This window comes from Odocoileus virginianus, chromosome 29, assembly GCF_023699985.2.
Source record: "Odocoileus virginianus isolate 20LAN1187 ecotype Illinois chromosome 29, Ovbor_1.2, whole genome shotgun sequence".
NCBI classification, from domain to species: domain Eukaryota; kingdom Metazoa; phylum Chordata; class Mammalia; order Artiodactyla; family Cervidae; genus Odocoileus; species Odocoileus virginianus.
The window spans coordinates 935,683-952,910 of NC_069702.1; the positions used below are offsets into that span (position 1 = coordinate 935,683).

Sequence of the window (17,228 nt, forward strand, 5' to 3'; positions counted from 1 at the left end):
GAATTCTCTTTCATCACTTGAACTAATTTGAGCTGGGTTTTATTTGCAGGGATGGACACACAGTGTAGACACTTACATAGTATTAGAATTTGTCTTTTTCACGTTTAGATCTTGAAAGCATGACTCTCTTGAAGACAGTTTGTTCCTAGTGAAAGTAGTCAGTCGGCACGTTTCCAGGTGTTCAGTACTTGGGTCTGAGTGATGGAGCAGTTTCTCGTATTCCTGTCACTTTGATTATGAAAATCTCTTGCTTTCTTTTATTGGTTCACATTTATTGTAATGACATGTATTATAAGAAGGAAAGTTTAAACAGAAAAGGTACACTTAATCCCACCACCATCACACAATCATTTTGATACTGTTGTGTCCTTTATGAGCAAATATAAATTTTTCCATAGTAAAAGCCACACTTCTGTTTTCCTTTAAAAGGAAACACAGTACAGTTTTTCCTTCTTGATTGCTCTTCTCTGGTTCAAAAAGGTGACATTTGGGATAAAGATTAAGCTGCATTCTTTAGGTTCCTTGAGACCCCTGCCAGGTGGTTCGTTGTGGGGTTCATTACTGCAAGAAGTTTCTGTGGTGTGGCTCTCCCTATTTTTATACCCCCCCCCCCTTTTTTTGTATCTCATCAGGAAAAATGACTTGAAATTGGGAATAACTAAAAGCCCCACCTGGCACCTTCTTTCATTTTTTAATATCCCAACCACATGAATAAAAACTGTAGTTCAGTGTTATTCAGGAAAAACACACGGTGAGGGGCCGCAGGAAGGTTGACGGGCTGTGCTGCGGGCTAGTCTGGGGGCAGAGAGTGAGGCTGCGGCCCCGTGCCTGGATGAGGGTCCCCCTGTGGTGTGGTGGTATTCCCTGGGAGACAGCCGCCCGCCTGGGGTGACTCCCTGCCCGGAACAGAGTGGAGTGCAGGGTGGTAGGGGCCTTGGCGGTGCAGCCCCCTGACACAGCCGGACCTTTCCTCTCCCCAGAGCTCTCAGCTCCACCTCTGGCCCTGCCCTCTGCCCTCCGCCCTCCCTTGGCCTGAGCCTCGCCCTCCTTTGCACCTCTTAGGATACAGCCTCTTGCCTTTTAAAATCCCTGTCAACTTAGTTTCTGATTCTCAGAGATTTGATAGATGAAACTGCCTCGACTGCGGCTCTTGTCCTGTTCTCTAGTTATAGGTTTACTCACTTTGGTGCTATGGTACTCTAGTCCTCTGACTTTAGAAAGGGTTGCTGAGGGCAAGACTGGGGGAGTGTCTTACTTAGACCTCTGTCTGAAGCTGGAATCTCATTTCTTTTTCATTAAAATAACCAGCTATACATAAATAGTTTAATAGCTTTTACCTTCTGAAGTATTATATCTAAGAATAAGAGATGAGAGCAAGTACCCAGGTGCCAACATTTAAGTCACACTGAAGCTCACACATGTGAGTTGTAAAGGTTCTGCAAGTCCTGATTGTAGGCTCTTCATCTCTACTTTGAATTAGGTTCTATAGCAGAGCTGTGTTTTGGTTTACCAAAGTGAGGTTAGGGATCAGAAACAGTGGGCTGTCGGTGAAGGAGACAGTGTGGCCCCTTTTGCCCCAGTGATGCAGTGTGCTGTGATTATGGAAACTGTACCATGATGGTCTTGGGCCCTCATGAAGAGGTTAAATATATTTAGTTAGGAGCCCCTGCTTAAAATAGCAGTGAAACTGGGAGGACCGCTCTCTTCTAGATTATTGTCAGTATATCTACCTTCTAAATGTACCTCTAGTATCATATCACTAGGGCATTCCATTGCTTTTAAACCATCTCCCTCAAACCTGCTTTTAATCCACTTTGTGTTAGCCAGTGGCCTGTTTGTTAGATTGTTGTTTAGTCGCTAAGTCATGTCTGATTCTTCTGTGATCCCACGAACTGTACCCCTCCAGGCTCCTCTGTCCATGGGATTTCCCAGGCAAGAATGCTCGAATGTGTTGCCATTTCCTCCTCCAGGGGATCTTCCCAACCCAGGGACTGAACCTGCATCTTCTGTACTGCAGGAGGACTCTTTACTGCTGAGCCACCTGGGAAGTCCTTTTGTTAGACTAAAATTGCTCAGTTCTACAGATAAATGATAAGTCTAGTGTCGGTACACCCATAAGGCCAGTGAACAGTGTGATTACAAATAGATCTGAATGTGTGCATGGGAATGATAATGAGAAAAAAGGAAAAGTTATTGTAGATAACAGGATTATGGGTAGTGTTTAAGTAATGTTGACTGATAAGCTCTATTTTAATTTTTTTAGGATAAAATATTAAAGTAATAGGAGTCATGCCATTGGAAACCATGCTGTTAAAAACCTTGTTTTTTATAAAATACACAGATGCAAGTGTATATAAGTAATATGACAATAGCATTGCATAAAATGTGAAAAAAAAGAAAAAAGCATGGGAAACTTAATGTCACCACTGCCCAGTGTAACTCAGCAAAGCTCTGAGGGCCTGCTGCATGCCAGGCTGTGGGGTGAGTGTGGACGGCCGGAGTGCTGCGCTTGGAGCGCATTTTGTTGTGTGATAAACAGACAAATGGAGACGCGCCATCACTCTGATGAGCATTGACAGCGAGGGGAGGTAGGGTTGGAGGGGGTGTGAGTGGGGCAGCCAGCTGGGAGACCCCCAAGCCCTGTGCCCAGGCAGGGGAACGGCAGGTGGCTTGCCAGGCTCAGGAATAGGTAGCAGAAAAAGAGGCTTTTTTTAGATCACAAAATATAGAAACCAAAGACAAAATTTTTTTAAGATTGTAAAGTGCTTTTTTCCCCTCAGCTTTGTGTAACCACCTCCCAATGAGTCCTTTCAGTAGATACTAAAAACTCATCTGTTCCTACAAACGGAACCTCTTAGCAGGCTAGAAATAGATGGATACTTCCATCGGATATCATTGCTCTTCAATCTCAGCCCAGATAACTTCACGGTAGTGGAATGATAAGGGCTATGAAACATGGAGTTCACACACAGTGGCCTACGGTGGAGTAGTGTACATAATATCGGCTGGGTGTTTTTACGGGAAGATCACCAGATGGTAAAATAAAGCAGGATATGGTCTGAACCATGTGCATAGATAAACAAGTTAAGAACCCCATCTCACTGTATATTTGCACATACATAAATACATAGCAGAATGGTCCAAGAGAATACATGCCTGCCTGGTAAGGAAGAGAGGAAGGCAAGCTTTGTCTTTACTTTACTGCACTTGGACTTCTCTATTTGAACGTTTCACCACATGAATGTATTCATGTATCGTTTGTGTAATGTATACGTGTGTGCACATGTAGGTATATGCACACGTGTGTGTGCTTAGTCACTCAGTTGTGTCTGACTCTTTGTGACCCCATGAACTGTTGCCCACCAGGTTCCTCTGTCCATGGGATTTTCCAGGCAAAGATATTGGAGTGGATTGCCATTTCCTCCTCCAGGGGACCCTCCCGACCCAGGGATCGAACCTGGGTCTTCTGCCTTGGCAGGCAGATTCTTTACCACAGAGACACCTGGGAAGCCCATATGCACACACAAACCCAAATGATAAAATGCTGACTGTATTCCCGTTTGAGTCAAGAATGAGATAAGGGTGCCCATTCTCACTCTTTCTGATTTGCCATTGTTTTGGGAGGTTATTAGCTAATCCTGTTAGATAAAGAAGGGGCATAAATACAGGGAAATAAATAAATAATACATAAATAAATACAGGAAATAAATAAATCATTCATTGAAGATGAAATGATTGTTGTGTACCTGGAGGCCAAAGAGAATTGCCTGAAAAACTTATAGAAATAAATATACATATATTTACTGTAGCTAAAATTCTATAAAATAGCTTATTTGAGGAAGGATTTTTAAAGAAATTCTTCTGGGGTGTAGGGAAAGGTTAGAAGGAAAACTTTTGCTTTTTTAGCACTTTTATTTTCAGTTTTAATTGAAATTTCATATCATTGTATGTATTAATGTTGCCCAAAAAATTGAATTAAAAATTAAGTAAAGTTTTATTTGATTTTCCTGTAATAAGACAAAATTAAGGATACCTTGAAAAACATGTAAAATAAAAGGAGAAAAAAGAGAAAGTCTCCCAAAAGATAACCGATTTGAATTATGTGAAAGGAAATTATTTGTGACAAAATAGCACATTTGTGATTAAAAGGCAAGTAAAACAGGCAGAAAAAGTATTTGCTCTGGCTAGATTATGTGGAAGAGCCTGAGTTTGGACTTTAAGAGAAGCCAAGGACTAGAAGAGAGAAGTGACATAGGACTGACCAGTAAGCGTGCAAGGTGGTTTTAATTGTCGCCCTTTGTTGAGAACAGCCACCGTATACTTTGTGATCTCGTTATTACTTTGCATTGAGATTACTCTCGTGCTTTATTTCCAATCTTGGTGGGCAGGGACCATGTATTACTCCTCGTCAGCTACTTCTACAGGGAATAGCTCCAGGATGTGCCCCGTTGATAACACTTGGATAAAACAGGCATTTAGATGGATTCTGCTGATCTTGGCAGCTTGGTACATCTGAAGGCTGTGAAAGATTGTGGAGTGATTTTTGTATTCTGATATGCATCCATTCATTCAATAAAATTTATGGAGCAACTACTTTATGCCAAGGTAGTAGGTTGAGGTTATAAGAATAAATAGCTCTTACTCTGTTGGAATTTAGAAGGAAAGGTAGATGAGCTGGGACTCGATGCAGATGTGGGAAAAGCATTCTTCGCATTGCATGGGGACTGCCTGGCCCGGCCTCCATCGGTGGGAGTGGGGACGTTGGGAGGGCTGCCTGTATGGTCCCGTCTGCAAGAGGGAAGGAGCTCACGGGAGGAGAGGGGAGAGGGAGGTGGACTGAGCCCCACGAGTAGTACCACATGTAGTACCGTGTAGTAGTACCACATGTAGTACTGTGTAGTAGTATCACATGTCAGGGTATGTGTGCGGAGCGAACCATGGGTAGGCATTTCTGGATCCTAATTTTTGTTCATTCAGCAATATTTATTTGATTCTTTTATATCCGGGAAACTTGATTTGAAGGTGGAAAGTTATGAGGCTGAAGAGGAAGGGTGGCAATAGATCATAAAGAACCTTATTTGATATGCCAGAGACTTTGGACTTCATCCATAGATGGTAGGGAGCTTAAAATCGAAGGATTTTAAGCCAGGATGGAGTTTATGTTTGAGGTGGACCCTCCAGGCGGCTGTGTACAGGATGAGGCTCTGGAAACAGGGAGACCCTGAGGGTGCTGCTGAGGTCATCTAAGTGAGAGAAGGACGTCTGAATCACAAGTCAGCAGTTGAGAAATATTTGGAAAGTAAAATTGGCAGGGCACTGAATCACTGATTGGCTCTTGAGAATGTAGGAGAAGGGGGAACTGCGGGATGAGGCCTTCCGTTTCAGCTGTTGACCCGGGTTGAGACACTCCGGAAGGATAATCTCAGCCACTCCAGGGAAGCCACATAAAGCAGAGACGGACTGTGTCTGCTGGATGTGGTGATTAGAGCTGATCGGTGGCCTTGGCAAGGGTTCCATGGAGGGAGAGGGACAGGAAGCAGTGGCCGTGGTTGAAGAGTGAGTGGGGGTGCGATAGAGCTGTGATGTGTGGACACTGCTTTCAGGAAAAGAGAGAGCTAACGTGGAGTGCGAAGAAAGCACTGTTGCCTTCTGTAGAACAAAAAAAGACTGCTGATTTTTTTTTTCTGTGTAAAAGAAACAATTATATTACTTCCCAGTTTATTTTATAAAGAATATTAGGTGGTTTTTTACTGTTTCCAAAATTTATTTTATGTGTTGAAATTATTATCAAAATAAGAATAGAGTTTTATAAGCTACTTTAAAGAATAGAAATTGAATACCTGTAACCTTGTCTTTCGGAGAAGGCAGTGGCACCCCACTCCAGTATTGTTGCCTGGAAAATCCTGTGGATGGAGGAACCTGATAGGCTAAGAGTCGGACACGACTAAGCAACTTCTTTCACTTTTCACTTTAACTCATTGGAGAAGGAAATGGGAACCCACTCCAGTGTTCTTGCCTGGAGAATCCCAGAGACGGGAGAGCCTGGTGGGCTGATGTCTGTGGGGTCGCACAGAGTCGGACGCGACTGAAGTGACATAGCAGCAGCAACCTTATCTTTAAATATCAATTATATGTACATCATTTGTAGGTTGAAGGACTCGGCCATAAATTGATGTAAATGATTGTGCAAAGCAGAGTCCTTTAAAGATAGAACTTAAATTCCAGAATATTTTTCAACTTATACTTGGTAATTTCTTCCTTCAGGAAGGGTTTATGGTCCTTAGGTGTTATTTGATCTTAATAATAAGTATTTTAACAGTATAATGCTACAGTAGTAATAATATCTGTACATGGTTAGATTTACTTTATATAAATTGCATTTCATCACAGGTACTGATGATGTTGTAGGTCCTGAAGGCATGGAGAAATTCTGTGAAGACATTGGTGTTGAGCCAGAAAATGTAAGTCTAACTTACTAATTTGGGCAAATCAGTTGATCTGATTTTGTCTCTCAACAAATAATGCAACAGTAAAGAAGTAAGGATATGTTAGTTTTTATGAGGCAGTCTAAGAAGTAAGTTCCATTCTGAATTGGTTTGTAAAGCAGAACTTTTTTTGCAGTTGATGTGTAACTACAGTTAGTCATTTTTTTTCTCATTTAATTTCTTAATTTCTTTAATTTCACTAATCAAGTAACTAAAGTAGACATTAAAAGTGGTGTGCGCATGTGTACCTCCGATGACAGATAACTCGGGGATTGTGTATCTTTGTCCTCCTCTGTAGTTGTTCCAGCCTAATGTAGAGTTTGTCCAGGACTTTGAATAATTAATTATTTCTAAGAGTTTTGAATAGGTTGTAATTATCAAGGATTTTTCACAGCTCCTTCACTTCCAGTTGAATTTAGCTTGGAAAGTGATTGATTTTTAGTGTGAAAACCCTAAGTATTTCCCTTAAAAACTTCAATTAGAAGTTTTTTACATGCTTAATTATTTTTGCCTAATTCTTATCATCATGTTATTATTGAATATTTTTCCTATTCCCACATCTGTCTTACTGTAAAATGAAAAATTATACAAATGCCCTGGCTCGTTAGCTATACAGTTTAATATTACAGCCCCCAGTTTAACAAATACTTCTTACATCTTCAATGAATTTATACTCTGGTAGAGCTCCCAAGGGATCATCCCTTTCATCAGAGCAAGCATTGGTAAAATAACCTGGTGCTCATGCCGATATGTCATGCTCCTGGAGATTTCGCCAAGAAATTTTATTAAAAAAATTTTTTGTTACCATTTCTATGCCCACATCTTCCCCACTTTCTCCCAGTAACACTTTAAATTTTCTAAAGAGCTTTTGGACTGATTTTTGCCTTGTATTTTTAATTTTAATGTGATCTAGTTCAGGTTGTTGTTCATTTGCCAAGTCATGTCCAACTCTTTGCAACACCATGGACTGCAACATGCCAGGCTTCCCTGTCCTTTGCTGTCGCCTGGAGTTGGCTTAGATTCATGTCTGTTGGCTCAGTGATGCTCTCCAACCATCACATCCGCTGCTGACCTCTTCTCCTTTTGCTGTCAGTCTTTCCCAGCATCACGGTCTTTTCCAGTGAGTCGGCTCTTTGCATCATGGGGCCAAAGTATTGGAGTTTCAGTCCTTCCAATGAATATTCAGGGTTGATTTCCTTTAGGATTGACTGGTTTGATCTTGTAGTCCAAGGGACTCTCAAGAGTCTTCTCCAGCACCACAATTCGAAGGCATCAATTCTTTGGTGCTCAGCCTTCTTTATGGTCCAACTCACATCCATACATGACTGCTGGAAAAACCATAGCTTTGTCTATTCAGAACTTTGTTAGCAAAGTGATGTCTTTCTTTTTAATATACTCTAGGTTTGTCATAGCTTTCCGTCCTATGAGCAAGCTTCTTAATTTCATGGCTACAGTCACCGTCCACAGTGATTTTGGAGCCTAAGGAAGTAAAATTTGTCATTGCTTTCATTTTTCCCTCATCTGTTTGCCATGGAGTGATGGGACTGGATACCATGATCTTAATTTTTTGAATGTTGAGTTTTAAGCCATCTTTCTGGTTCAGATGTCTTAATACATTATTCAGATTGGTGCGAAGGTCTGGGGACAGCTGGGTCAGTAGTGTTTTGCTTAATCTGGTCCATAGCCAGAAAAGAACATAGACAGAAAAGAACATTTCACTGACTTTAAGAAGGAAGTTTTCTGACAGGAAATGGGCTAAGGTTGACAAGTGTTTTCTGGAGGGCAGCATAAGAGGGGCGAGAGTGAGCTGGCTCTGAGAGGAGTCCCGTTTCTACCCAGGGAACAACAGTCAGCATGTAATTGGGGGTGGACCGAAGGACCCGATGGTGGGGAGATGGGGAGGTGTCAGGCCACAGGTGTCAGAGGGATTAAGTGGGCGTCTGCTCTCAGGGGAGAAAGGCCTGTTGTGTGGGGGAGTGCCACAGCTGCTTCTGAGCAGAAAACTGGCAAGGCCCCGTGCTTTAAAGTTGCTCACCCCAGATACCAGCGTGTGTGTCGGTTGCTCAGTCCTGTCCGACTCTCTGTGGCCCCATGGACTGCAGCCCGCCAGGCTCCTGTGTCCTTGGAATTTCCAGGCAAGAATACTGGAGTGGGTTGCCATTTCCTACTCTAGAGGATCTTTGCAGCCCAGGTATCGAACCCTAATCTCCTGCATTAGCAGGTGGATTCTTTTACCACTAGTGCCACCTGGGAAGCCCCCAAATACCAATACTCAATAAAAAATAGTTGCCATGATTATCTTTTTTGGTAATTATGAGTCTTTGGTTCTCCATTTCTGTAGGAATAGAAAATCTTGAAATGTTGAATCGCATAGAAGACCAAAAGACCCAATGCAGACTGTTATTCTAAAGTATTTATTACTGTATTTTAATTTAAGATGCCACTAATAGAAATTTTATTATTTTATTCATCACTTAAAGGGAAAAATGTTAAGTAAATCTGATAAGCCATAAGCTATGGATGCATCCCAGTTTTAGAAATTGTTTGAAAACAGACACTGAAATAGTTTTTTAAAGGCTTATCTGTATTGATAAGTGAGCACTTTAAAGCATTTAAAACCCTCACCCCGCCTGATATTTATAGCTCATGAAATGTAAGCAAGGCTTGTAAAATTCAGGTCGGCTTTCATTCACTGAGGTAATACTGAAGTGCTTTAGTTAGCTTCTTATTGGCTGTCCTGGTGAAAGGTCTGTTTTGTGTAAAGAAATTCCCATTGTAATGCTTGCTTTGGCTGTTTGGCCACATTACATGCATACTGTGTGTGTGTGTTCCTTTGCCATAACTTTTTTATTTTCTTAACAAGTGTTTGTGTGGAGTGCTTAATCTTTCTAACAGAGGACTGAGTACAGACGCTGTCTGAGAGCATACCAGTGTGAATTAAAAAGTGTGCATGCCACACCTTCTTTGTCCGTTGCCTTGTTTGTGGACGCTGAGGTTGCTTCCATATCTTGGCTTGCCTCATTTTTTATGTTATATCACCCTGATTTCCTCTCACTGTCACCAACATCTGACCCAGTTGGGCACCATCTGACCCAGGTAGTAGTGTAATGGTGTGGGGCAGTTCTTCTGGTGTAAAGAAATGAGATTACCTGCCAAATGCCATGTTTGCTTGTCCCCAGCCAACTGTATTATAGAAATATGTATTTTCGGCCCATTGCCCTTTTTTTTGTTACACCAAATAGACAAACAGCCGTTCAGGGTATGTGTGGTCTCCAGTTGAGAACTCGAGTTCCCTCCTATATGAGTGACTGTCCAGAGATTGCCAGCCTTGCAGAGTGGCAGGCTGGTCCTAGGAAGGCCCCGTCCCACTTCTTCACCTCTCCAGGAATGGCATGCTTTGTTTTTAAGTTACTCCTCATCTTGTCCTGGGTCTTGAAGTAGATGAGGTGGGAGGGCTTCCTGTTCTCTCCCCAATCTAGACGGCCCCAGCTCTGTCCTTGTGTAAGAACCCCAGAGAGCTCGAAGCTGGAGGCATCTTCAGAATGTAATTTTGTCTTCTATACCTTCAGGTATTTATTAAACTCAACCCTAACTATCTTGGTGCCACCCTTTTCTCTAAAACATCTAAGTGAAGAAGTGATGATCAGTGCCACAAACTGGTTGTCACAGTTGCTCACAGCAGCAGAGTTTCAGAAGATCCACTCACAGCAAGGATGGTACCCACTGAGAAGTGCCTGAGGGCAGTCTGTTCAGTCTGTGCGTGTTGCAGGCACAGCGCCATAGACGTGGAGTGTTGGGCTGCATTAAAGTCATCTCCCCCCTTTTAGAGTTGAATTTACAAACATGATGTCCACTGTCTGTCCCACCACCTACCTTTTGGGTTTTAACAGTCTGTTCTGCACATCTCTCTTCATTTTCTCTTAAATCTTGGAAACTGTTCCATATTTATGTTGATGGCTCCACTTCATTTGTCTCAATAGTGACATCGTTTTCCTTTGTGTAGAATGTGTTTAGCAAAGGTGTATTAAGTCGTCCCTTACTGGTAGGTATTTGGTTGTTCTCAGTTTTTTACTACTACAGATGGTCCTGTACTAAGTCCTGATGCCTGTTCAGCTTTGTGTACGTGTTCAGGTGTAGCTGTGAGATAACCTCCTAGGTGGAACTGCTGCTTCCAGTTTCGATACTGCAGATCCTCTTTGGAGAGGTTAATCCCTTTATCCTTTGACCATCAGGCATCAACAGAAGTCACGTTTGTCCAAACCCTTGTCAGCAGACTGAATTATCAAACTTCTAGATGTTTGCCAAACTAAAACTCATTTTCGAGTTACCCTGTTCATATTTCAGTGACTAAACTACTGTGAACATTTGGTGTGATATTAATGTATTTAATTGCTGAGGTCTGTTCTCCTGATTTGATTGGTCTTTCTGCTTTGTTTTGTTTTAAACAGGTAGTTATGCTTGTCCTAGCTTGGAAATTGGATGCACAAAATATGGGTTATTTTACTCTACAGGAATGGTTAAAAGGAATGACTTCTCTACAGTAAGTCCCAAGGCTGCCCTGGGGTGGGGGTGGGAGTGGGGGTCCTTGCTCTCCCCTGGCTGACTGCCTCCCTCTGGGACCTCATTTGGGTTGGGTGACTGGAGGAAAGCCTGGGGATCTGGGCAGGCTTCACCTGTGGTCACAGGTGTGAAGACCAAGCTCCTTTTTCATATGTGGAGGAGGGCTATACGGATAAATTTTAGCAATTGGGGTTTTTATATAATGTACACTGTTTATTTTAGTATTCTTCTAGAGCAGTTCAATAGAAATGGATCATCCTTTTTTGTCGTATATGTGAGCCACATATATAATTAAAAATTTTCTAATAGCCACATTAAAAAAAGGAAAAAGAAACAGGTAAAATTTGTCTTAATGTATTTTACTTAGCCCAGAATATCCAAAATATTATCATCCTAACATTAATCAATATTTTAAAAATCACTGAGCTATATTTTACTTTTTTTTCATATCGAATCTTTGAAATCTGGTATATATTTTACATTTATGATACATCTCAGTCTTCATCAGCTGCATTTCAGGTACCCAGTTGCTGTGCATGTTGAGCGGCTACCATGTTCGACAGCATAAGTTTAAAATCATAGTGTTAGCATCTGGTTTATAGTTAGTGAGAACAGTTGAGTAAAGTATAACTTACAAGTGAAGATACTTATCTTTTATTCGATATATTCTCACATTAGCTTTGTGAAAGTTTAAAATTTCATTACTCTAGTGATTAAAAATTAATAATAATAAAGATTCTGTTTATGTTACTTGGTGCAGAGTTGAGGAAGAAATCAGTGGTTTTATGTATTCACTTTGTGCTTACACGCATGTATGTCTGTGTCTGTGTTTTCGTGTGTGTGTTTGCTAAGAGTTTCACTCAAGAAAACATAAATTGTCATTCTTTTATCCCTTGAAAGATACAAATGAGGTGAATGATGAAACATTTCAAATGATATTAAAAGGAGAAGTGCTGATTTTTAGGATAGTGTTGAATAACTGATCTAAAGTACTTAGAATGGCTTTTTATTTTAAGTAGGAATAATAGACTTGTATTAAAATTGGAATTGAAATGGCTTAATGGTTTTATTTAAATAATTTAGAAATTTGTAAACTTTTAATATCATTGTCCCTTTGTCGTTGGTAATAATACTTTATTTTCAAAAGGCCTCACTTTTATGAGGCCTTTTCACTGTTTTCTTGTTTGATCCTCACACCTACCTTGACAGATCAGACTTCATCCTGCCCATTTTACGGGTGAGGAGACAGAGGCTTCAAAGGGCTATGTGATTTGCGATGGGACTAGGGGTAGGAAGAAAACCTAAGACTTCTGATTCTTCAGTCACATTCTTCCTCTAACAACTATTATCCAATGACACATGCATTTTAGGTGAAAGCCAAATAACCCTTTTGAAAATACACTTTCCTCAGCATGTCTAGAATTTTGGAGTTAAGTCTCTGGGATCTCATAGGATTGTGTTCGTCCTGTTGGGAAACATCTCCTCGTGATGTTAAGCCTACTAACTCTTGTATCGTTTTCCTTGCTGCTTCTCTCTGGTGCTTTCCGGATAGAGCACGGGACGGCTGCTCCTTTTTAAGTAATGATGAATGCAAGGTTAAATCAAGATTTCATTCAAGGCTTTAGAGGAGGTACCATCAGCATTTTTTTTTTTTCAGGCACATTTTCATTTGTCTTAAGAGGGTATAATATCCCATTTTTGTGTAGTTCTGGGTTCATTTTTACATTTGCCTTTACAGAAGAATATTACCCAGTGCAAGGCCTTGCTCATGGTTTGAGGATCACATTGTCTGGGAGCTGAGCTGTGCAGTTTCCCGAAAGATGCCTTGCATGTATGCTCCCGGGGTAGGGGGCGCTCCACACGCTCTTTGTTGGGAACTCTGACATTTTGTGTGACACAAGTAGTGGCAGGTGGATTCCCAGAGAATGCTGGCACTTGGTCCTGTGGTTTACTGTGTAGTAACAGACCTGATCCCTGCGGGAAAAAATGAGGAATCTTTCTTTTTGTCATATGAAACTCTGAGATTAAGCATCCTCTTCAGTGAGGTGAGGGCGATTACTCACAATAACCTCTAAGGTTCTTTGTAGTTCAGAAATAGTGCAATTTCAAGTTTTATGAATTTCCACCCTCCTCCCCCTCCTGCCTCCCTAGATCCATCATTTGTTTAGCAAATATTTGAGTGGTAGTGATGTGCCAAGCATGGAATTCTAGGTCCTGGGGAAACAAAAGCCAGGAACAAGACAAAGTCCATTTGAGGCAGGAGCTTGGAAGCAATGTTCAGCCAAAACATCCAAAAGTAATAAGGTCACTTCTGTTTATGCTACTTGTATTTATAAGGTATTTGCACCCAATAAATAAGAAAACTCAGAGGCCAGTCTTTTATATCTTCTAAAGATGGAAAATACTCCATCTTTTGAATGATCTGTTTCGTCTTCTATTTGGAATTTTTTCCTTTTTCTCATTTTTGGGTTTATTAAATCTGTCAAGTGAACTTTTTTGGACTCAAGCGAAAATTAAAGTATAAAAAAAGACTTTTTTTTTTAAGTTACTGTACTGTGGGTGCATGCTAGAAATAGGAAGCCCAGGCATTTTAGAACCAGGGAGTTTTGAATCTGCCACTTCCTGGATGTCTTTGGTAGTGTCCCTAAAACCAAGAAGGTTGAAGCGATGGAATGTGGGGCACCCAGAATTCATCTCTTGGACGTTGTCTGGAGGAGCTGCATGCTTGGCATTTCCAGGGCTGTGTTTCATGATTCTTGGAAGAAGTGACAGCAGCTGGTAGGGAAGGGAACATTGATCTCCAGACTCCTGTGATGGTTCTTAGAGAAGGCACAGCTCTTATTTTATTTTGGCCCTGCCATGTGACTTGTGGGGTCTTAGTTCCCTGACCAGGGATTGAACCCATACCCTGGGCAGTGAAAGTACAGAGTACTAACCACTGAACTGCCAGGAAATTCCCAGCTCTTGTTTTAATTGGCTGTTTTATTTTTTGTCTTGTTCTAGCATGTGGGTTTAAGGTTACCTCTGATGAATTAAGCTTATAGAGCATTTAAGCTAAACAAAACAAAACCAAAAATGTATGTTAGCCTTGTAGCTAACTTTGCATAGAAATGATGATGGGCTGGAAAAATACCTACCTATGGGCTGACTGAGTGAAGGGGTGAAGGCTGTCCCTGGGTAATAGAAGAGAACTACCTTTGAGTGTATAACCTTTGAAGATTATCCTCATTCTTGTTACTTCTGACTGTGTTTCAGCAGCACGGTTGAAAGAAGCAGTGATTCCACAATGCGTGCATATTTTCTTGTGGCAAATGAAGCTCCTTAGCAGCATGGCACTGTCACACCGTGACTACCTCAGGAAAGCTGGGGAGATGGGCTGAATGATTGGCTGCTTTCCGAAGTCTCAGGCCAAGCCTGTTTCTTCACATCTTTGTTGGAACGGAGCCGTCTGCAGATGACCTTGCTGAGCGGCCACTAGATGGCAATGTACGGTTCAGACAGGGTGACTCAGCGGCCTGGATCCCTGGTGGGGGTTAGTCCACGGGCTCTACGGGACCAGGCCCCTTTTAAAGCAGATCAAACTCTTTATTTGGAGAAGGAAATGGCAACCCACTCCGGTATTCTTGCCTGGAGAATCCCATGGACAGAGGAGCCTGGTGAGCTACAGTCCGTGGGGTCCCAATGAGTTGGACACGACTGAATGACTAATACTAACAGTAAACTCTTGATTGACAGCATCATCTCTAACCTCGTTAATAGACACATGGAGTGAAAGTTCACTTTGGGCGTTTTATGTGTGACTCTCCAGACCAACTCTGTGCGTCTTGCAGTGTCAGGACATCTTTGCCAGCATTGGTTGGACTTACTCCCCAGCTCGCTGTAGAACTTCACATTCACCTTGTAACTGCTTTATTTTCTTTCAGCTATGCAGTGGTTCCTGCTCTAGAATCTGTTGAAACAAGCAACTACTTTTCCTTTCATTGGGCAGAACTAAACTAAACCAACTGGCCCAAATCTGGCCACTTTCCTGTGGTTTTGGTCCTTAACCTTTTTTTCAAATGAAGAGGGGAATTCCAGCCCTAGGTATTTTGGGGTTAGCTGTTTCCCTTCTCTTTACTCCTCTCCCATATTACTACTAATAAAATATTACTCATATATCTGTGGTAAGAAAATCAAACCGTAGAGTAGAGAGCCCAATACACAGTAAGCTGTGCTCCTGATCCTGCCTCACAGGTTCCCACGTGCTGCTTTCTCATGCATCCTTCTAGCCTCCGTGAACCCTATGGGTTCTGGCACTAACTGTCTAACTAGGCTATCAATCAGTGTCTTTTCTTCCCCCCCATTTCTAACCTTTTCCCACAGAGATCCAGAGTGGGCTTTTCAAGATGGAAGCCTGATCATGGTAACTCTCATGATAGGAGATAGCTTCCATTGTTTCTAGGTATTAAAAAAAAAAACAAAACCCAAAACAAACAAAAAAAAGCCCCACTGTGGACCACAAAAACTTTATGGTCTGGCTCTACTTCTCTTTCAGCTTCTTTTTGGACCATGTTCCCTTTTACTCTACCCAGTCTAGTCACATGATTTTCTTTTAGTCTTTAGGCTTGGCATGCTGCTAGACCTTTATGCATACTATTCCTTTAATCTAGAAAGCCCTCCTCTCCAAAAACATCTAGTTTCCATTTATCTTTCAGCTCTCAACTTACAAGTCAGTCCCTTAAAGAAGCCTTTTCTGACTTCTAAAGTTAGCCTAATTTTAATCTTTTTTAGTTTTCAAAGAAATCAAGGAGGATATTCTAAATTCTTGTAAACTCATAAAAGTGAAACATTTACTGTAACTTTTGACTTTTAGATATTTATCATCTCAATAGATCATGTGAAGCTTTTTGTAGATAGCAAAAAAAAAATTGCAGAAATTTCACAATTTTAGTGCTGAAAACAAATCAGTGTGTCCTATAATGAACTATATTTTGGTTTAATAAAATATGTAAAATATTTACATTGTTAATACTTGTAATATATATTATCTATATTTGGTAGGAGGTAAAAGCTCTATAGGGAAACAAAGAAGCACATCCAGCATTGAAAATCTTTAATATTGCCAGTGAAAATGATGAATCTTGGTTCTCAGTTTTAAGGGCTAGCTATTAGGAACAGAAAGTTAGCTTGTAAAAATAGCCAAATAGTCTACTTAGGAAGAAGGCTGTGATGCTACTTAAGAAAAAGACCCTGATGCTAGGAAAGAGTGAAGGCAGGAGGAGTGGGGGATGGCAGAGGCCGAGGTGGTTGGATGGCATGACTGACTCAATGGACATGAGTTTGAGCAAGCTCCGGGAGATGGTGAAGGACAGGGAAGCCTGGCCTGCTGCAGTCCATGGGGTTGCAAAGAGTCGGACACGACAGAGTGACTGAACGAGAAAAAAAACTGTGTCACTTACCTGTGAAAACAGGTCGTCATCACCAGGGCTTTCTGGAGAAATAACTGATTTCAAGTCTAGGGTAGAGAGAGTAGTACAAGGTGAACTAGAATATATTGTGTCAGAAAGTGAGGATGCGCTCAGAGACTGATGGGGACGTGTCAGAGGGACACTGGAGGGAAGTTGTGCACCATAAGGATGAGGACAGTAACAGATCATAGCCCCGAGTCAAAGGCAAGAGTCCTTTAGTCCAAAGCTAAGAAAGGTGGTGAGTGGAACTCTCTCCATAGAAAAGTTCTGGCCTATAATTGTAAAAGCATGACAGAATTAGAATAATCACCATTTTGCATCCTCAAATTAAAACTGATTTAGGCAGGGATCATAACAGATGCTGAAGCCACCTTGTGATGGGTTGCTGAGGAACAGGATTGTCAGTCTCAAGGTGTCATTCTCAAGGTTACACACCATTTAGAGGGGCCAAGAGTACCTTTAAGTGGAGATGGGCAGGTACTACCTTCACCAAATGAGTCATCTTAGTATCACCAGTAATGGAACGGACTGTCCTCATGGGAGGAGAAGCACATAGCCTGGAGTGTTCTTATCATGAGTGCTTAATCTAAGTGTAATCATAGGGAAATTATCTGACAAACTGAGATTCTGCAAAACAACTAGTCTGATCCCTTCAAAAATGAGATTGTCAAGAAAGACAGAAAAGAGGCAAGATACCTTCTGGAGACTAAGGAGATAGACACCTGAGAGCAGTGCA

At 41.4% G+C, this 17,228-nt stretch overlaps 1 protein-coding gene across 6 annotated transcripts in view; it reads left to right on the forward strand.

Moving 5' to 3' along the window:
* DCUN1D4 (defective in cullin neddylation 1 domain containing 4) overlaps positions 1–17,228 on the forward strand; it is an 83,361-nt gene that overhangs the window by 49,213 nt on the left and 16,920 nt on the right. For all 6 annotated transcript variants that reach the window (XM_020890143.2, XM_070458041.1, XM_070458042.1 and 3 more), the window contains 2 exons: positions 6,391–6,461; positions 10,934–11,025. In XM_020890143.2, coding sequence (XP_020745802.1) covers positions 6,391–6,461; positions 10,934–11,025 — 163 coding nt within the window. The remainder of the gene's footprint in view (positions 1–6,390; positions 6,462–10,933; positions 11,026–17,228) is intronic.